We start from the raw sequence: 20,135 nt of genomic DNA, 5'->3' as shown, positions 1-20,135 counted from the left end.
GTCTGCAAATAAAGATGTCAAACAGCTGCTGTGCCACTGAGCACACAGATCCTGGGCCCCGTGCTGCCCCCTTCAAGGCTTCCTGCCTCGGGTCCCTTTTAGACGTGGGAGGGAAGCTGCCGCACTTACTAAGTTGTTTTGTGTTTCTCGTACTTATACCCTCACCGCGAGAAATAGACAGTCTTTGCCATTTTTAATGGCTGTATGTACTCACACGCTTCCCTGTTCTATCACTTTAGATTTTCTGACTTTTCGTTATTAAAAATAAAGCCTATACATATATATATATATATATATATATATATATATACACACACACACACACACATATATATGTATATATATAATATGTATTTGCATACAGAACGTTAGAAATTTTTTTCAGATTCCATTCATGTGGTAATTTCCCAGTGGAGAGATTTGGGGGGTGAAAAAATGTTACGGACATTTGCATCCACTCGAATTCTTTTCACTGATGTACGAGCTTATCCATTTTACCATAGCTTTCTGGAGTCAAATATTGTAAATTAAAAATGACAACATCAGATTTTGTTAACTACGATAACTGAATTATATCTTGTTTCCATTTGCATTTCTTCAGTGTCTGATGGATTTCCCAGGTTTGTTAACCAGATTTACTTCATCTTTTCTCAGGACTTCTTTTTTCTGCTTAAACTATTGGGATCTTAATTTTCTTATCAATTAGTATGGGATTTAGATAGCAGAGTGTCTGAGGTGTAGGAAATTCTAGAGGGTCCTTAAGTGACAGAGAAAGCTGGCTTCTCTGTATTCTATAATAATATTTAAGAACTTTGGGCTGTGAAATCAGACTACCCAGGATTGAATTTTGTCATTGCTACCTTCAGCTGTGTATCCTGAACAAGTGATTCACTGCCCCAGTTTCCTCATCTGTGAAATGGGGATAATAATTGTATCTATTTCATGCGCTGCTCTTAGGAATCAGCATGGTGCCTGAATAGTGTGAGGCTTTTGTCACCGTTACCGTTTCCCAGATCACTTCCTCACAGCTTTGGAATGTCTGTCCCCCTCTCCTTCGCCAGCCTCAGTTATCGGGCCGTCTCATTTTGTGTCCCTGCAGATCAGCCAAATGGCCGATGATACGGTAGCAGAGCTGGACAGGCATCTGGCAGCGAAGACCAAAGAACTCCTCGGATGAAAGCCCACCAGGAGCAGCAGTACTCCAGAGCCTGGTTTCTGGTGGAGCCCGTGGGTGGCACATTGGCACCCCTCTTCCCCGTCTACACCGAAGGCTGCCGTCTTGCAGTTGTCAGTGTTTGTGAGGCTCAGACTTCCAGGCTTTCTGGTGGGGCACCCAGACTTGTTCCTTCTCTTCTTCCTGCTCCCTGTCCACCCCATTCTGCCCTGGCCCTCTGCCGTGGGTGGCCCTCAGAGAGTATCTGTTGCTGACAGATGGCCTCTACTTCAGGCATTTGCCCTGATCGTGACATTGCCAAGCAACTAGGACTGTTGGCAGGCTTAGCCCGTCTGTTTCTCATCTTGGGAGCCTCCTTTTCAATTAGTCAGGCCCTGTCCCCAACTTTGAACTCTGGGCTGGTGTGGGCCTTCACCTGTGACTGGATCCCTTCGCCAGAGGCCCGTTCTTACGTAACAATAAAATCAAAATAAATTGTAAAGAATAACAACCACAAAGGAACGGGTAGAGTCAATCTGGATTAATGTTCCCTAAGGACCTTTACGGAAAGCCACCAGAACAATACTTTTGCCTCTGAGTCATCTTCACACATGCTTTTTTCTCTGCCTCAACCGTTCCTCCACTGCTGACCTACCTGGCCAGTCCTGTTCATCCTTCACGTCCCTGCTTGGGTACCACTTGCTCCGGGAAGTCCTCCTCATTCCCCCAACTTAGGGCTCCTATTATTGGCTCTCAGGACTGTCTACTGCTTTGAATTGAACCTTTTTGGTACTTAGTCTCTAGATCTTCATTTTCCTCAGATCTTGGCGTAATGTCTGGAACATAGTAGGCATCGAGATGTGTTGTGAATGAATTGCACAGAGTAGCCGCTCAACAAATACTGGCTTCTTTTCCCGTCCTTCCAATCATAACACCATCATTCTGTCATTTTCCACTCTTGCCTCGCCTTTGTCCTCAGCATTTACTTGGTGATGAGATACCTTTCCCCCAGGGCCCGCCTGTTGTTGACAGACAAGTGGTTTGTTGTGGCTCATCTTTGGGTGCTGGGTTGTTAGGTTTTTTCTCCAGTAAACAATCGATTGATTCTCCAATAATAATTAATCTTCCTTCCTTCCTTCTTTTTCCCTTTCCCTTCCCTTCCTTTCCTTTCTTGCTTTCCTTTCTCTCATTCATAATATAGCCGTCATGAGCTACATGCAGTTCTAGGCAATATGTTTAATCTTCATGGTACAATTGCAAGATGTGTATTCTCTCCACTTTACAAACAGAAAAACTGAGAATGGGGACTTGAGAGTATTGGGTAACTTGCCCAAAGTAACAAGCCTAGCAAGTGATAGAAGGTTCCATTCTTCACTGTCAGTCTCATTTTACCAAGAGGGAGGAGCTCAAAAGAGGTCAAGTTTCTTGCCGGGGGTCACACAGCTAGCAAGTGGCAGAGCTGGGATTCAAACTGAGGCCTGATCTAAAGCTTGTGCTCTGCCCACGCATCCTGCAGCCTTCATAAACATTGATTGAACACACTGTGTGTCAGGTGCTGTGCTACATGCTGGGAATGCAAAAATGGGTAAAGTGTGACCTCTGTCTTTGAGGGGTGCACGGCACACTGGACTGTCTCAGGTGGAAGGTAGGAAGTCCATTCCAGTTTTGTCTGCCTTTCGAGTGGCCCCCCTTGGGCAGCAGCCAGGCCTGGCCGCACTCTTTCGAAGCAGCACCCAGCTTCCCTTGCTGTCTGACTCCTCTCATATTCTATCCCTTGCGGGAAGTCTGCTCTTCTCCCGCTGCTTGTACTAGTGGCGCACACTGTGCACAGCCAGTGGGGGTTCAAGGTCAGAATCAGGTCAAAAATGAAAGAAGCTAACAGTCTCCTGCCCCGCTTACCTGTCCTCGGTCCAACCCCTCTCGCCAGCCCTGAGTGGCCATCACACGATCGGAAGTCAGCTGAGGGAAGAACAGGGATGGAAATAGCAATCGAGGAGCCTTTTTTGGGGTAAGCCACATGGTGGGGGCATTGCAGCAGCCTTTCGTGAGTGGCCGAAAGCCCCCACTCCTAGCAAATGTGCTTCTCAAAGATGCAGGATTTTTTAATAAACAGAGGAAATGATAAATTATGTTGTAACTCCACTCCAAAGGCATTTGGTTCTTAACAGCCAAATCCTCTGTAGTCTTTAAATAAACAAAAACTTATTTGGTGAACAGACAGGGTTGGGGGGGGGGGAGGTTGGAAAATGAAAGATTTTCTGTACTTGGGTCCCACATGTCAACAATTTCTCTCCTGTGTGTATGTTGGCCAAAGCTGTATATCATGATAAATGAATAAAGGAAAACCTCCAGCCCAGGGCAGTCAGACGGCTCAGCAAATGGCTTTCAGCTGATTGCTCTATTTTAGCTGACATTTATCAAAGAGTTTCTCTGTTCCTCTGTGTCAGGGCTGCAATGGCGGCAGGGACGAGAACGGGACTACCTGTTTGGATCCGCTGAGTAATGAGGAATGCTGGAGCAGTGCTTTCTCCCTCTCCCCTTCCTTGAGCCTCTTTCTCTCAAAAGGAAAAGCTGGGTATGGAAATCCCTTCCCTTGCCAGAAGAATTAACCACCTCCTCTGTTCAGTTAAACTGCTTCCCAAGCCCATGAAAATGACAGGCCAAAGAGAAATTGAGAACTTTTGTCCTACTTATTTATTTTTTTCTTTTTTACGTGTGCGTGTGTGTGTGTGCGTGCGTGTGTGTGTGTGTGTGTGTGTGTTGGAAATTACAAAAGAAACTGGGATGTAAAAAGTTAAAAGAGAAACTTCTGGTAAATTCCTAATCTCACTCCCCTTTGACAATTAGATGTATATCCTTCCGGATCTTTCTCTATACGTACATAATTTTTTAACTTATTTTGAGAGAGAGAGAGAGAGAGAGAGCGCATGCATGCACAAGCTGGGGAGGGGCAGAGAGGGAGAGAGAGAGCATCCTAAGCAGGCTCTGTGCTGTCAGCACAGCATCCAACACAGGGCTCAATCCCATGAACCATGAGACCATGACCTGAGCTGAAATGAAGAGTTGGACGCTTAAACAACTGAGCCACCCAGGCACCCCCATACATAATTTTTAAAAAGCAGGAAAGGGAACTATTCTGTTCAGACTCTGAAGCTTGCCTTGTTTTTTTTTTTTTTTTAGACCCAAGAACACATCATGGCCATCTTTTCATAGGTGAACATAGAGATAGAGTTCACTCCTTTTTCATTGCAATGCAGTATTCCATAATACAGGTATACCTGAACTGACTTCACTGTTACCCCGTGATATTTAAAAAAATCATTTCAAATGCATTGGAGGGTGTTTCTATTTAAAGGTGATTTGCGGGGAGGGGGTGGGGGTGCGCGCCTGGGTGGCTCGGTCGGTAAAGCATCCAACTTCAGCTCAGCTCATGATCTCGCAGTCTGTGAGTTCGAGCCCCACGTCGGGCTCTGTGCTGACAGCTCAGAGCCTGGAGCCTGTTTCAGATTCTGTGTCTCCCTCTCTCTCTGACCCTCCCCCGTTCATGCTGTGTCTCTCTCTGTCTCAAAAATAAATAAACGTTAAAAAAAATTTAAGATGATTTTTATTTGTTTTTTGAGGAAAAACAACCCCCATTCTAAGTCTATCTGTTTTGGTGAGTTTTACCTACCCTTCCTCAACCTCAGACTAACATTTATTGAATGCCTATTGTAGACGAGGTACCATGCTGGACACTTTACATGTGTTACTACACTTAAACTTCTGAACAATGCTAGCTGGTGTATTATCTCTGTTTACGTAGGAGAAAACTAAGGTTCAGAATGGGCATTTAATTTGTCCAAGGTCACACAGCTAGCAAGTGCCAGAGTGAAGTCTGAAACTCAGATCTGACTTTGAAGTAGGTCCTTAATCCGTGCACTTCAGTTCATAAGTCTTCACCAAACACTTAATTCGAAATTCACTCAGCACTGCTCTAGGCCCCAGAGGTGATAGAAGAGAAGCAGAAAACTCACTTTCGTGAAAACAAATTAGCTATTTCTAAGAAAGGCCCACGTTGAAAGCTGCACAGGACGTGGCACGTGGTAAACACTGAAGGGGTGGTAGCGCTAAGGGCGACAGTAAAGATTTATATTTACATAATTCTACCTCACCTGTTTGGCAGAGTCCTCTAGAACTTGGAAGAGAAGCAGTGAATGAGCGGAAAGACCACCAGCAGTGAATAATGGTAATAATGACGGTCATAGTGTTGGTGGCACCAGTAACTGATACTGGCTGATACTTTTAGTTTTCTTTTTTTTTTTTATTAAAAATTTTTTTTTACATTTATTTATTTTTAAGAAACAGAGTGAGACAAAGCGTGAGCGGGGGAGGGTCAGAGAGAGAAGGAGACACAGAATCCAAAGCAGGCTCCAGGCTCTGAGCAAGCGGGGCTCAAACCCACGAACCGTGAGACTGTGACCTGAGCCAAAGTCAGACGCTCAACCGACTGAGCCACCCAGGCGCCCCGATACTTTTAGTTTTCAAAGTGCTTCTATATCCTTTAATCCCACTGAAACCACTGAGTGAAGCTTTGCAGTTTCTTTTGCTCTAATATGTGGTTAGTTTCCGCGATGTGCATTAAAAGGAAGTGTCTCTGTTTGGGGGGTACAAAGTTTGATACGGACACAAGAAATGCAGTTCATAGATTATACTGTTTAGGTTTTCTGTATTAGTTTTTTGGCCTTTTGATGCATCTGGGACTGAAAGTCGTGTGTTTCAGTCTCCCGTTATTAGCATTTGTATTTCTTCTCGCAGTTCCCATAATTTCTGTGCTGTCTGAATGCCCAGATGGCCTGGCTCTTCTGTCATCTTCATATATCATTCATTCAGTGCTTGGGAGTCTGAGTTCTGTCTTGTCCTCTATCAAGATCACAGCCCCTGCTTGCTTTTCGTTTATGTTTGCTTGCTGTGTCTTTCCTATTCCTTTATTTGTAGTCTTTCCAAATCACTGTTTTAGATTTAGATTTCTTAGAGTTGGGTTTTGTGCTATGAAGCATTCTGAAACTGCTTTTAAAAATTATCCTCATTTTTAATTGATAAGATACCCATAACGTAAAATTTGCCACCTTAACCATTTTTGAGTATACAGTTCAGTAGTAGCATGTACATTCACATCGTTGTGCGGTATGGAGATCTCCAGAACCCTCTTCAACTTGCAGGACTGAAGCTCTCTACCCATTAAACAACTCGCTCTCCAACCCCTGACAACCACTGTTCTACTTTCTGTCTCTATGAATTTTACTACTCTGAGTACCTGATAAAGTGGAATCCTACAGTATTTGACCTTTTGTGTCTGGCTTATTTCACTCAGCACAATGTCCTCAAGGTTCATCCACATTGTAGCAGCTGTCAGAATTTCCTTTCTTTTTCAGGCTGAATAGTGTTCCATTGTATATATAGTAAAAACCTGGGATTGTGAGCAACTTGTTCTGTGAGTGTTCCACAAGACGAGCAAACATTTCTAATAAATTTTAACTTGATAAACGAGTGATGTCTTGTAATACGAGTAGTACGCGATGCTGAATGTCACATGATCACAACTGAGCCAAGGGTTCTTGAAATTCGCTTTTCTCTACAAGTGCTTTGGAATATAAGCATGTTTCTGGAACAAATTATGCTTGCAGACCAAGGCTTTATATACAGTAAACCCTTGATCTACAAGCATAAAAGAAACTCCTTTTCTTTCAGTAGGGGACCTTAACTCATTCACACTTACTGATAATACTGAAATGTTCAGTAGAACCCTACACTTACCCTTTGTTTGCATGCAGTATTAACACTGGGTGATTTGGTGTCTAAACCCTGGGCAGATTAGGGTCTGGGTGTTAGGTTGGGGAGAAGGGTTGCTTCTGCAGAGAGGAGGCTCACTGCTTGTCGAATGAACAAATAAATGACGATCCCTGTCTCCTATATTCCTTTGTTCTGGTCTTTGTTTTAATTCATCACGTGCTGTTGGGTTAACTCACCCTGAGACGTAGCCTTCATTACACCACACCTCTGCTCCACACCCGTCAACGGCGCCCTGTTGCCTGCTGAATTGTGTACAGACTTCACCCGGGCAAGCAGTAACTTCTGCCGTCTAAACCTCTGTATCTCTGCAGTTGTGATGCACCTCTCACAGCCACCCTAAGGCAACTCGTGCTTAAGCTCAGTGGAATTATTACCTTTTCTTAATTTTTGTGCCTCTTTCTTCCTCCGCCATGTCTTGTCTTAGGCTGTTTGCCTGCTATGCGCACCCTTAGGTCACTGCCCCACCCAACAGGCACATTTTGTCCAGCCTTCACAGCTCTTGGTCCCACATCCTTGCACCAACTCATTCATTTCTCTATCTTGATGTTTCTCCTGATCCCTAAATGTGTGTATGCCTGTTGACCTGCGTATGCCTCAAGCACCACACACTCAACCGGCCCCATCTGGAATACGTGTCCCCGCCAGACCCACTCACTGTCCTGTGTTGTCTCTCGGAAATGCCTTCGCTATCCCCCCACGTGCCAAGCCAAGACATTGGGAGCCACCTGTGCCTCCCTCTCCCTCACACTCTCATCCAAGAAGTCACCAAGTCCCATCAGTTCTGTCTTCAAAGTGCACATCGCCGAGTGGTGCATACCGGGAACAGAAGTGTCAAATGTTTCAGGCTGGCCTTGCCTGTGTCTCTGGCCTTCCTCAGAGGCAGAACACCACCAGCCCTAGATAAGCCTTGTGTGAATCCCTGGGAAGAAAGTTCCTTGTTCTTTTAACTCTTTGCATTCCCTGACTAGCACAGAGCTTGGCTCAGAGCAGCTGTTAAGGAAATGTTTGTCCAATTGTAATGGGCCTGTCTGGCCTTGAATACAAATGAAGTCAATTTCCATCAATAACCCAAAGTTTCTCTAATTACTCTCACCTGCTTGCTCAGACCTCCAACCTCATCTGCTGAGTCAGCCTCCAGAGTTTCTGGGCATCTAGAGGCTGCCTCCCATGGTGTCCACGGTCACTGGTGTCCACCCTGTGCCTCTCCTGCCCAGGCTCCCTCTCGCCAGCCTCTGCAGCCATCAAAGCCACTTGGAGCTTCACCTTTGCTCCTGTTGGCAGTGTGGGTGTCCGGGACCAGAGTGCCGGTTCCTGGGCTTGGGGTGCCTGAGCCAGCTAGGTGGGGTCCTCTTCAGAGGCAGGGGAAGGTCTTCCCAGTCCCAGCACCACCACCCCCCTCCCCCCCGTGGCCCCTGCAAAACAGCCTTGCTGGGGTTTAAAGCCCTCAGGCCTCCCACCACTGTGGCTCCTTCTCAGGCCGGTAGAACCCCTGACGTGTGGCTCACAGCTGGTGGCTGGGTGCACGTGCCTTCTCTCCCTAACAGGTTCTAGCCTCAGCCCATGTTGCCCCCTCTTTGCAATAAGAATAATAGTGGCTAACAAGTCCTGAGCCTCTGCTATGTGTGAGGTGACCCTAGAAGGCTAGTTATTTTTTTGCTCATTTTACAAATGAGGAAAGCGAAGCACAGAGGAGGTGAAATTGTTCAGAGGCCCCCAAGACCAAAGGAAGGCATGAAGTGCAGGGGGCCTGGTGTCTGACCCCCAGCCGGGCAGCTTCAGTAACTTATTTCAGGGAAGAGACCAGAGGGGCTAGAGTGGCCAATGAGTCCTGTCCCAGCTTTCCCCTTTGTGCCCGTGGTAAGGGTGTCTCCACTTCCCCAGGGGGCGCAGGGAGGGGCTTGCTCAAGCAAGATCCGTGGTTTCCAACGGGGCTGGGCCCCCAAAATATCTTCACCCATTTGAGGCAGAATAAGTAAAATAAAGGCAATGTTGCAAATGTTTACGTAAAATTAATTCCTTTGGACTATTGCATATTGTTAGATCTTGCTCTTCCTACTGCTGCTTTCGGTGTTAAAATGTTCTATTATGGAAGGATAAGAAGTTGGTGAGTCTTTAAAAAAAAATTCCCATTTAGAAAGAATAACAGTCACCTTCTGCTGATACCCTCCATTTTTTTTTATTATTATTTTTAACTTTACAGATGCATGAATCCCAAAGTCTGGTAGCTGTGGGACCTCACGCCTACTGCCAGCACTGACCTCCTGAGGCTGTCATCCAAGGGAAGCTGGAGCTGTAACCAGGGAGTGAGGCAACAGAGGGAAGCAGTTTGACCTGTGTGGGTGTCAGGGACCCAGTGGGTGAGCAAGCGATGGGGCAGGGGTTAGAAACAGGACAATAGTCAATCAGGAGGGTTCAGAGACCCACAAGGAGGAGGGACGGATAGGGAGAGGTGAGTCAGAGAGAGGAGAGGGAGACAGAGACAGAGGCAATGAAGAGACAGAGACACGACATGAAGGCCAGAGGGAGGGAGAAAGAGGCAGAATCAGAGAGACAAAGACACACACACACATACACACACACACACACACACACACACGCATGTGCGCACACACGTGCACATACACGTACAGGCACAGAGTCCGCAGGTAGTGACAGAGAGATGGAGAAAGTCAGAAAGAAACAGAGGGTGAGAGTGAGACTGTCATCCCAAAGAGATATTCTGAGACACCTAGAAGGAGAGACACTGAGATAGAGACAGAGACACAGAGGGAGATAAATACACGCGAAGAGAGAACACGACAGAAATCCAGGGGAGAAACACAGAGGCAGTTAAGACAGGAAGAAAGGAAGGAAAGAGAGAAAAGAAAGAGAAAGAACAGAACAGAAAACCAGGAGGAGACCCATGTAGCCAGAGCTGGAGACTGAGTGAGGCAGAGGGAGGCGTGGGGGGAGAGCAAGCTATTGAGCTGGTGGCCGCACAGCCCCCGACGGCCGGCCAGCCCCGTGTGTGCAGGGTGTGGGTGGAGGAAGAGACTGCACCAGCCCGGGCCAGGGCTGCAGGGACCAGATAAGGACGCCTGCCAAAGGAAAGCGGGGAAGGAAAGACGTTTACAAATCCCCCCGGGGGGAGAAAGCCAGGGAGGCTGCCCCAGGCCTAGAGAACAATGGGTACTTGACTTCAGTGGGTCATTAATGAGACAATTAATGGAAAGAGTAACAGAGGCCTCCCCAGGGAGGACTCAGAGGGTGGATGAGTGGAATTATTGTGGAGGGCGGTTCTAAGGTGGGGGGGGGGGAGGGTGGGGGGGGATCTGTCCCCACACTCCCAGATGTCCAGCATGCCAGCGGCAGATTCCTGGTCTGGGGCTTGGGGCCTCCCTCAGCTCTCCACACATGCCCTGTGCTCCCTCCACCCTGGACCCTTGCCAGCACCCCCTTTCCTATTCCCATGCCTTTGCTGCTGCCGCTTCCTCTACCTGGAATGTCATCGCTTGATTATCTCCATCTATGGAAACCCAGCCCACTCCAGGGGTAAATAAGCGTGGCACATCCATAGATGCCCTGCTGAGGCAGAGCCACATGTTTGAATAAGAAGAGAGCCCCAGAAACATAATGGGCCGTGGAAAAAGCAGGCAGAGTCAGAGATACGGTGTGACGCCCCTTACGTAAACTAGGAGGACACAAAATAATTTTTAAAAATTATTCCTGATTCCATTTTGCATTATACATTCACTTTTTAAAGGGAGGGTTGTGAAGAGATTCTTAACCAAATTCATAATGGTGATTGCCACTGGGGATTGGGGGAAAAGCTTAAAGGTACCCGAAAGACATCTCATATATGTGGATAGAAATGAAAACTTGACCAAATGTTAAAATTTGGGGTTGTGAAAATAGGAGTGGTTGTTCCTTTGTTCTCTGGTTTTGTTTTAAAATTTTTTTCCAGAGAGAGACATCTTAGCTCTCCCCTAGACCCAGCTGAAGGCCATTCCTGCAGGAAGCCTTCCAGGAATCCATCCACCAATCAGATGTGGTCTCCCTTTTCCCCCCTGGCATCAGTCTCTGAAGGCTCAAAGCGCTTTCCTTCTTGTGTTTCCCTTTGTGATGTTCATAGACTGTCTTCCCCACTGGACAGGAGCCCCTGGAGGACAGGGACTTCCAGCACCAGGCCGGCACAGAGCCAGTGCCCAGGGGTGTCTGTGAGACTGAACCTAGCTCTCCCATCCACCACCGTGGGAGGCAAACCACCAAGGCTCTGATGACATCTTAGATCCAATACCCACAAATCAATTTTGGGGAGAGAGGGGTGGGCTCCTGAAATTCAAAGCATTCCTTCTAGAATGGGGATCTGGGGAGGGGGCAGCTGCTACCCAGAAATGTTTAGGAGGTCTTGTTTGCTGTGACCAGAAAATAACCTGGTCCTAGTTAACTAGTGTCTGCAGCACCACGGCTAAGAAAACCCAACGTAGTCCCAGCTAGTTCCCCCTCCCTAGTGAGGTAGAGAGGCATTTAGCTCCTCCCACTCAAATCTACCTGTTAAAAGAATCCCTATTCCACTGGCCCCCAGTGAATGCCAGTTGCTGGTAAAATGGAGCCGTTGTAGAGGTGGAAGGAGAGAGAAGGACCAAGTGCTTGCCCACCCATCCAGGCAGGCGTGGCCCGACCCTAACAGCAGAGCCCATCTCCTGAGCACTTCAGACTCCAGGCTCTGCCCTGAGATACAGTATCTAATTTGATTCTCACAGAGCGCCTGCTCTACCAAGTTGGACTCAGAAAGTCTAAAGGACTTTCTCGATGGCCCTTAAATGGTGAAACTGGGACTCTAGTCTGACCTGGTTGGTAGGTGGAGGGGATGTCTCTGGTGTAGGCAGTGGGGCTGCATAGCTCTCCTTACTTCTAGGCCACTCCCCCCGCCCCGCCCTTTCTGTTTGTTTCTGAAGGTAGTTTCCTGGAATCCATTGTACAGGGGTCTAGGGTGGCCAGAAGCCCTGGAGGACACTAGTGTGCCAGTGCCCTTACCCCCACAGGAAGGAGTCAATAGCTGGGAGGAGACTGAGGCACAGAGAGGGAAGAATGCATCTCTTAACCGCAGAACACATGAGTGGTAGCGCTGGGACTTGAACTCAGATTTCCTGACTGCCTCTGGCTCCCCTGGCTGTCCGTATAGCAGGGCAGACCTCTCCACAGGATTTTCAGTCTGCTGGGCTTTGTGGTATCATAATGTCGTCGTGGGACATAAGACTACAGAGTTTGGGGAACAGGGAGAGAACTTAGAGATTGTCTCCTTCGGCTCCCTGTTTGCAGTGATGGGGAATTTAAGCCCCAAAGAAGGCAAATGACTCACAAGGCCTTTTTGATGTCAGGAAGTCCAGGCCAAAAAAAGCAGCCTCATGATCCACAGAATCCCTTGGATTCTCAGAAGCTATTGACTCCAACTTTAGAACACGTTTTAATAATAGGTGACTTGGGGGACGCCTGGGTGGCTCAGTCAGTTAAGCGTCCGACTTCAGCTCAGGTCGTGATCTCACGGTTCATGTGTTCAAGCCCTCCATCAGGCTCTGTACTGACAGCTCGAAGCCTGGAGCCTGCTTTGGATTCTGTGTCTCCCTCTCTCTCTGCCTCTCCCCTGCTCACGCGCTCTCTCTCTCAAAAATAAATAAACGTTAAAAAAAAAAATAAAAGGAAATAGTAGGTAACTTGGTAGGCAAACCCAGAGCAGATTGGAAATTATAAATTAGAATGTGGGGAAAGGCAGCTTACACTCAGATGTCTGCTGAGTGAAAGCCTGCCTGCATGGATGAATGAAGGAATGAATGAATGAATGGCTGCCCCTCACCTGGTTTCCCTTCCTCTGCTCCATCTCTTGCTGTCAGATGAATCATCTTAAAATAGCCTTTGTCATGACTTGGCCTTGCTCAAAAGCCCCTGAGATCTCTTCATTCCCTCCCTGAAGAGCATCCCAACCGGTCTCTATTCCTCCATAACGGCCCCTCTGACCTGCCCTCCATATGGTGACAAAATGCAAATCAGGCTGCTCCTCTTCAGAGGCTCCAGGTCACCTCCAGGAAAAAGCCCCACATTCTTACCACAACGTCTTAACTGCAAGGTTTGACTTGGACCGTCCTTTCAACCGCATCTCACGCAAGGCTGTCCCTTGCTCTGGCTCCAGGAGGCTCTGGCTCTGACTTCTCTCAGGTCCCCATAGATGCAGTCATTTCAGGGACTGTACGTGCCATTCCCTCCTCCTGGGGCACTCCAGACCACCCCCCCCCACCCCCCCCCACCCCCCGCCTGGCTGGCTTCTATCCACCCTTTAGCTCTCGACCTAATCTCACTGCTTTTTGGCAGCATTCCCTGACCTCCCCAGTTTGGGTCCATACCCTCCGCCTGCTGTTCCTGCAGTCACTGGACTGAATGGGATACCACAGTATCCCATTTGGTTATATGTAAATGTCTTCAGTGTCTGCCTCCTGCCCAGACTGTGAGCCCCGAGGGGGCAGGGACTGTGTTGTTCATCAAGGTACTATGCACCCAACAAGTATTTGCTGAATGATTGAGTCAATATGTTTGGCTGCCCACTGAAATTGATTTATTCATGCCACATTTATTGAGCATCTACTAAGTGTCAAGCCTGGTTCTCCACACTCCACAGTGGTAAACAAACTACCGTAGAGTCCCTGCCCTCATGGAGCTCACAGTCTGCTTGGAAGAGGCAGACATTAAAACGATGAAGAAATAACACAATGCCAGGCATAGCTAACTGCTATGAAGGAAAACAAAGCAGGGGTAAGGGTGGAGCACTGTGTGTGTGTGTGTGTGTGTGTGTGTGTGTGTGTGTGTGTGTGTTTGGTGGGAGTTGCCAGTGTAGACGGAGCAGTCAGGGAATGCCTCTTGGAGGAGGTGGCATTTCAGAGATGAACCAGGGCTCCTGAGAAATACAGCCTCTCTCCCCTACTTGGGCTGGCTGGACCCCAGGTGTGTCCAGGTGTGACAGTCCCAGATATGCAAACCCTCCGTGCCTCCCAGGGCAGGAGCCAGGAACCCAGATGGGGCCTTTGGTGAGGCTTCTGAAGCGGGTGTGAAAGCCCAAAGCCGCTCTCCACAACAGCCGTGATTGGGCTCTTTCTGCGTGGCGATTGCTTTGTGCAGGGAGGACTCGGCTGATTGTGGCCGGTCGATTGGCACCCACAGACCACGGCCGCCAGGGTTTACCTCGCACCCCCAGCGCCGCGGCGGGCCGTGTGCAGCGCGCCAGCCCAATCTCGCCTCCTATATTCAGAGTTGATTAGACGCTATTTCTGCCTGGATTTTCAGAAGGCTCAAGAGCTTTTTTAATCACTACAGTGGCTCATTACGGTTTTGCAGTGACACTCATGTCCTTCAGTTCTCTTCTCAGATTAGATTCTATAGTCAGATGAATATTGGATGATTTCATTACATACAAATGCAATCAACAGTTTTGCATAAATTTCTTCTCTTTTCTTGAGTTTCAATTGACCCCAGCACCCGTGGTGGCAGGCACGATCCACATGCAAATGAGCTGGGTTTGCAGCCGGAGAGGGGCCGGGAGGAGGCGGGCACTTGCACCAGCCCGGGGAGGGAGCAGGCCTTGATTGCTCAGGCTTTGGGAGAGGGGCCCTGGCAGAGGGGGGTGCCGCCCAGGGAGCAGCTTCTATGGCTGAGGCAGGGCATCTCCGTTCAGGATGGTGTTCCTGCAGGTGAACTAGACGCAGGGATGCTCAGGGTCAGGCAGGCTTTCTGGGCAGGGAATGGAATGTGAAGTGACAACCCCCGCAGCTAGGCCCAGAGCAGTGTCTTGGGACCGTGGCTCCTTAACAACTGGTGTGGATGTATTTCAAGATTTTAACAACTGGAAGGGCCTTAGCGGAGCATTTGTGCTGAATGTTAGCTCTGACCCAGCAAATGCTATTGTTTTATTATTATTATTATTATTATTATTATTGCCCTCATAGTCATCATTGTGGGCTTGAACTATGTATGGCCAGCAGGACTCAAAAGCCAGCCAAGGCAGGTAGGAAAGTTGGGAGGCTGGGCAGCTGCCCTTCACCATTTTCTCGATTTCTTGCCTTCTTTTTTGGGTGGAGAGGCAGTATGTTCTCAGAATTGGGCCTCAGAAAGCTCCTGATCCTTCCTTTATATGGTGACAGAATCCTTTCTACCACATTCCTGTGAACAGGTATAGAAGCCCTTGCTTGTTCTCCCCTGGGGATGAGGAGCTCCCTCCCTGAAGAGAGCCTCTTTCTGCTTTCTCAGCTCCTTGCTGACCAGGTGCTGTCCATGAGCATGAGTCTTCCCATCCCTGACCCTGTGCTCTGGGCCCAGAGCCCACCTCTGCTCCCTTGTGTCACTCCCTGAGGCCAGCATTTGGGACTGTGCTATGCTGAGTCACCTTTCCTAGGGCTGGTCTTCTCAATTCCTGCAGCTTTTCCCAGGAGGTAGCCTCCAGCCTCATATCTGGGTCTGTCTTCAATACCAGGCACGAGGCTGGAGGGTATGGGGGAAGTAAGCTGTGTGTGGTCAGAGGACCCAGGGCTGACAGCTATGCACCTCACGGTGGGGGGCGGTGTGGGGGGGTGGAAAGGATCCCGATGGAGACATTAGACCTGAGGGGCTGTAGGACAGGGGTCTGTGCAGCCCACCTCATTGCCTTCAAGCGGTTCTTTACTAAAGCTCCCCATGTAAACAGAGAGTGGAGATCAGGGACCCAGAGAGAGACACATGGATGTACAAGTAGTCAGGGACCCATCGGGGATGTGACCCAAGCTCCAGTCATCATCATGGACACAGCCGAAGCCCGAGGTGAACAGAGCCACAGCCATGGGTTTGAAGAGACACAGCTGTGCTGCCACCACCCCAGGCTCAGGCCCCTGCCCATCACTGACCTCAGCTCCCTAGACTGGGCTCATAGACGTCCGGGAATCTGAACTGAAGCAGGGGTACCTGGTATTGCTCCCATGCTGCTGGTGGGACCACTGAGGTCCAGAGAGGGAAAGGTGGGACTGAGAGCCACGCAGCATGGATGCTGGGGCCTCCTGGTGCAGGCCCTGAGGACCATTCTGCTTTCTGCCTCCTCGCAGCCTCCCCAGGCTCCTCTCCCTGCTTACATCTCTGTGCTTTTCTGTCCCCCGTCTCTCCTGCCTCTATCCCTGAGTCTGTCTGTCTCTGTCCCTTCCTCTCCTTTCTCTCTCTCTCTCTCTGCACCTTGCTCTCCCCCTTCCCTCTCCCCATCTCTCCGTGACTGACTGCCAGTTCTCTCTGCCAGCTCACTTTTACCCCCAGCTGCCTGAGGTACCAGAGCTGGCCTCTGTCTGGGGTTGGTAGATCTGAGACCACAGGGCTGCCTCACTTAGAGCTGTGGCCCCTGGAAGGAGGAGCTGGGGCTGGGGGTGGGCTTCTGAACTTTCTGGAGCCTTCCTGCCGTGGCCATTCCTTTTCCTGTTCTGCTCAAGGAGAGCAGGAAAGCAGCCACCACAGACCTATTCTCACACTGGCCTGGAAAAGCGGGGCTGGGAGGTGGGCGGGGTGGAAGAGGATTCCCATTGACTCCTCATGCGGACTGGGATGATCCCCACAAGATCTGCTCGTGGAGCTGGGTCCAGACCTGCTGCCGTGTGTGGCAGGCTCCCCACACGGAAGCTCCCCTCCTGCTCATCTCCCTGTAGAAGCTGTTCCCTGAAACCCAATCAAAATCTGGTCCCCACCCCCTTCCCACCTCCTCTCCTTTCCCTACTCAGCTCTCACTCACCCCAGCACATGCAGGCCAGAGAGGAAAGAGCTGGGCTTCAGAGGCTGGCAGGTCTTTGCCACATGCTAGCTGGGTCATCTCAGGAAAGTGACAGAACCTCTCTGAGCCCAGTTTCCTCCTCTGCAAAATGCAGTTAACACTCCTTCCCTTGCAAGGCTGGCATGGGCACCAAGTAAGTTACATGAAAGTACCCGGTGCAGACTGGGCATGAAGTAGACATCCAGTAAAGCATTTGTTGTGAATGAATGAATGCGTGAATAGCAAATGAACAGTAGAATTTAGACATGCACAAGTGGGGCACGGAGAAGGATCACCTGGTGTCAGGAATGGCACAAGCAAGGGCGTGGAGAGGAAAGAGGGAGCCATGAGTGCTTAGTACAAAGACGAGATCCAGAATCCCAAAGGGAAGTCTTAGCAAATGAGGTGAGAGAGCCTGGCAGGCTCAGGGCTGGGTATTTTGTTGTTGTTGTTGTTGTTTTGTTTTAATTGAATATCCCTTGTAGCAGGGAAAGTAGTGATCAAAGGACAGGAACTTACTGAGTGTCAACTATGCACAGGCAGCTAAGGAGTAGTTGTAGCAGCAGGTCCCAGGAGGAGAGGCCCCGGACTGAAGCATTTACAAGCATGATCTCATTTCACCTTATAACGACCCTGTAAGAGAGGTGCCATTATTATTATTATTCCCACATTGCAGATGAGAAAATGGAGATCTGGAGAAGTGAAATGAGTGTCTGAAGTCAGATTCAGCCAAGACTTGAGCCCTGGTCTAGTCTGGCTCCAAAGCTGATTGTCAGTCCTCTTCCAAAGGGAGGACCCGTCCCCGCTCCCCCCGTCTCTGGGCAGGTGAGTCCCTGTGAATAAATAACTTAAATTACTTGGTTAGTGAAGGAGAGTAGAGAGGGCATGGTCGGAAGGCCCAAATATCAAGAATATAGAAGCTTTGCTCAGATGGATCAAGGAAGGCTTCCTGGAGGGGGCTGGACACAGAGGCAGAGAGCAGGCAGAGGAGGCAGAAGTGAGCCCTGCGGGGGATGGTGGTGGGGTGGGGGCTGCCACCCAGAATGACACTGGGGCACCGTGGCTTTGCTGCCAGACAGCCTGGGCTAGGGCTCTTGACCTGGATCAGCTTTTTATTGGGGTCCCTCTCCTCGGTCCTACCTGGCCCACCTGTGCTTCCTTCTTGCCTTCTAAGAGTGGGAAGGGCAGGTTTCTGGTGACTGCAGACCTGAGCCCCATTCCCACCTGTTATTCTTTTGCTGCGGGACTTTGGCCAAGATGATTTCCTCTTCCCATCCTTACCTTCCCCACCTGCAAAATGGGACTGATAATGCTCACAAGCTGGCTGAGCGGAAAGTCAGAGGCCAGCAGAACTAGCACAGGGTGACGGTCAGAGCAAGTGGTGAGCAGTGTTGGCTCCCTCTCCCTTCCTGGGACCCCTTTATCTCTCAAGACAGGCTCAGACCCCTGTTTCAGAGCACAAACAACCGACAAACAGGATGTTTGCTGCTGCGGTCAGACTGCAAAACCAGGCTGCCTGACTCCATCTTGCTGTGTGATCTCGAGCAAATCACTTAACCTAACTCGACGGTTTTCTCACCTGCGAAATGAGGATTCAGAGTCCCTTATCTAAAAGCTGTGAAGTCAGATGGTTTCAGAGCTTGTCTGAGTTTAAAGTCTAATAGAGAACGTGGGGTCTGGGGCATGTCTTATAATCAGACTCATTCATTTTTTTTTTTTTCCAACAAAACATGAATGTTCACACCAGGCAATGAAATGAAGAACAAAAATAGCTTCTGCTTGGTTCAAGTCACTTTTGGCACAAACCTACATGACACCTTCTGGCCATTGAAGCTTTGAGGATTCCAGTATTGTGGAGACGGGATGGTAGGCCTGGGGTGTCTACCTCATCATGGGACTGCCATGTGGATAAAATGGGTTCCTACACACAGGTCACTCAGAACCACACAGCGAGTACTTAAAGCGTTCGCACGTGCTGTTCGAGAGGTCCCTCTGAAGCCCTCCCACGGCTCCCACGGCTCCAGGGTGAAGCACCAACAATTCCAAGCAAGACCCTTTATGACTGGAGCCCCGGTGACCTGCATCCTCGGTCTTACCTCTGCCCTGCACACCCGAAACTTGAACTTCATTGTCTTTTTCCAGTTTCTGAGACACGCCAGGTGCTTTCTCTGCAGGCTCTTGCACTCGCTGTCTTTCTGCTTGAAATGCCTCCATCCCTAACTACCTCCCTCCTTTTTTTAAAAGTTTATTTGTTTAAGTAATCTCTACACCCAACATGGGGCATGAACCCATGACCCTCAGATCGAGAGTCTTGTGCTCTTTTGACTGAGCCAGCCAGCTCCCCCTAAACTTTTATTTAAGTTTTATTTATTTATCTTTTAGTAAATCTCTACACCCAACATGGGGCTCGAACTCATGACCCCAAGGTCAAGAGTCTCATGCTCCTCGCCCCAGTCCAACCCTCTTTCTTAACTCCCGTTTCCTCCTGTAGGTCTCCAGCCCTCTTCTGAGCATAAACCAAGCACTAGGAAAACTGCTGGGCTTCCCCTCTAGACTGTGATGTCTGGGAAAGCCGTGGCCACATGCACATTCTTTTCTGGCGTACTGTCATTATTGGAATGAATGAACATCCTCACCCGTCAATGGCTTTGCCATTAGCTCAGGGATTGAACACGTTTGTTGAATGAATAAATGAAACAAGGAAGATCACTCTCCCATTTGCACCCCAGGAAAAGATCCTTAGACTGCCCTCCCCTCCCTCTTTCTTCAAATTCCTTAAGTGAGTTTTTGAAAAGGGACCTAGTCCAGGCAGGGAGCCACTAGGGGGACTTCTGGGATTGGGATAGCAGGGCCTGGGGGAGGTGGCTTCAGTCTATTAGGCAGAAACTACTTGTCCTGGGTTGGTAGAAGCCTCTGGAGTCTGGGGAACAGAGGGTGGAGGGAAGGAGGCCTCCAGCACTCCGGAGCAATTGCTATAAAATAAACTCCATAATCAGGTAAATGCATTCGTGCGGGGGGATGGTTCCCGTGCAGCTGCGGACGTCCAGGCCGGAGGGGACCTGTCTAATCTCAAAGTAATGAAAACGTGGGTCCAATTACGATGGAGGGCCGAGGCTTGGGCCATGGCCGGAGTTTGGGAGCTGGGCCTCTGGCAGCGGAATTAGAACATTTAAGCTGTCAGGCTGAATCCGGGAGAGGCCTGATTACCTGGTCCGCGAAGGGGCCGCTTTGGTTTGGTGTCGACTATAATTTCCTGGCCGCCAGCCGTGAAGCCACGGGCCACCTTCTCTCCCCTGCTATGGGGGTCCAGGCCCTGTCTTTCTGACCTCCACCCACCCCCAGACTGGCCCAGAGGGGTTGACCTGGGCCTCC

The 20,135-nt window shown here is 49.3% G+C and overlaps 1 protein-coding gene across 6 annotated transcripts in view; it reads left to right on the top strand.

Annotated features, from left to right (window-relative positions):
• Positions 1–12,630, top strand: part of MRRF (mitochondrial ribosome recycling factor) — a 63,116-nt gene extending 50,486 nt beyond the window's left edge. For 4 of the 6 annotated variants that reach the window (XM_058694249.1, XM_058694259.1, XM_058694257.1 and 1 more), the window contains exon 7: positions 1,100–3,842. In XM_058694249.1, coding sequence (XP_058550232.1) covers positions 1,100–1,177 — 78 coding nt within the window. In that variant the 3' untranslated portion in view covers positions 1,178–3,842. Of the gene's footprint in view, positions 1–1,099; positions 3,843–5,315; positions 5,454–9,182 lie in introns of those variants that run through there. The other 2 variants (XM_058694250.1, XM_058694251.1) reach the window with 2 other exon arrangements.
• Positions 12,631–20,135: the final 7,505 nt, after the last annotated feature.

The sequence above is a fragment of the Neofelis nebulosa genome, chromosome 12 (assembly GCF_028018385.1).
Source record: "Neofelis nebulosa isolate mNeoNeb1 chromosome 12, mNeoNeb1.pri, whole genome shotgun sequence".
NCBI lineage: Eukaryota > Metazoa > Chordata > Mammalia > Carnivora > Felidae > Neofelis > Neofelis nebulosa.
Note: the sequence above shows the minus strand (reverse complement) of the source record. Positions and strands in the feature narration are given on the sequence as shown.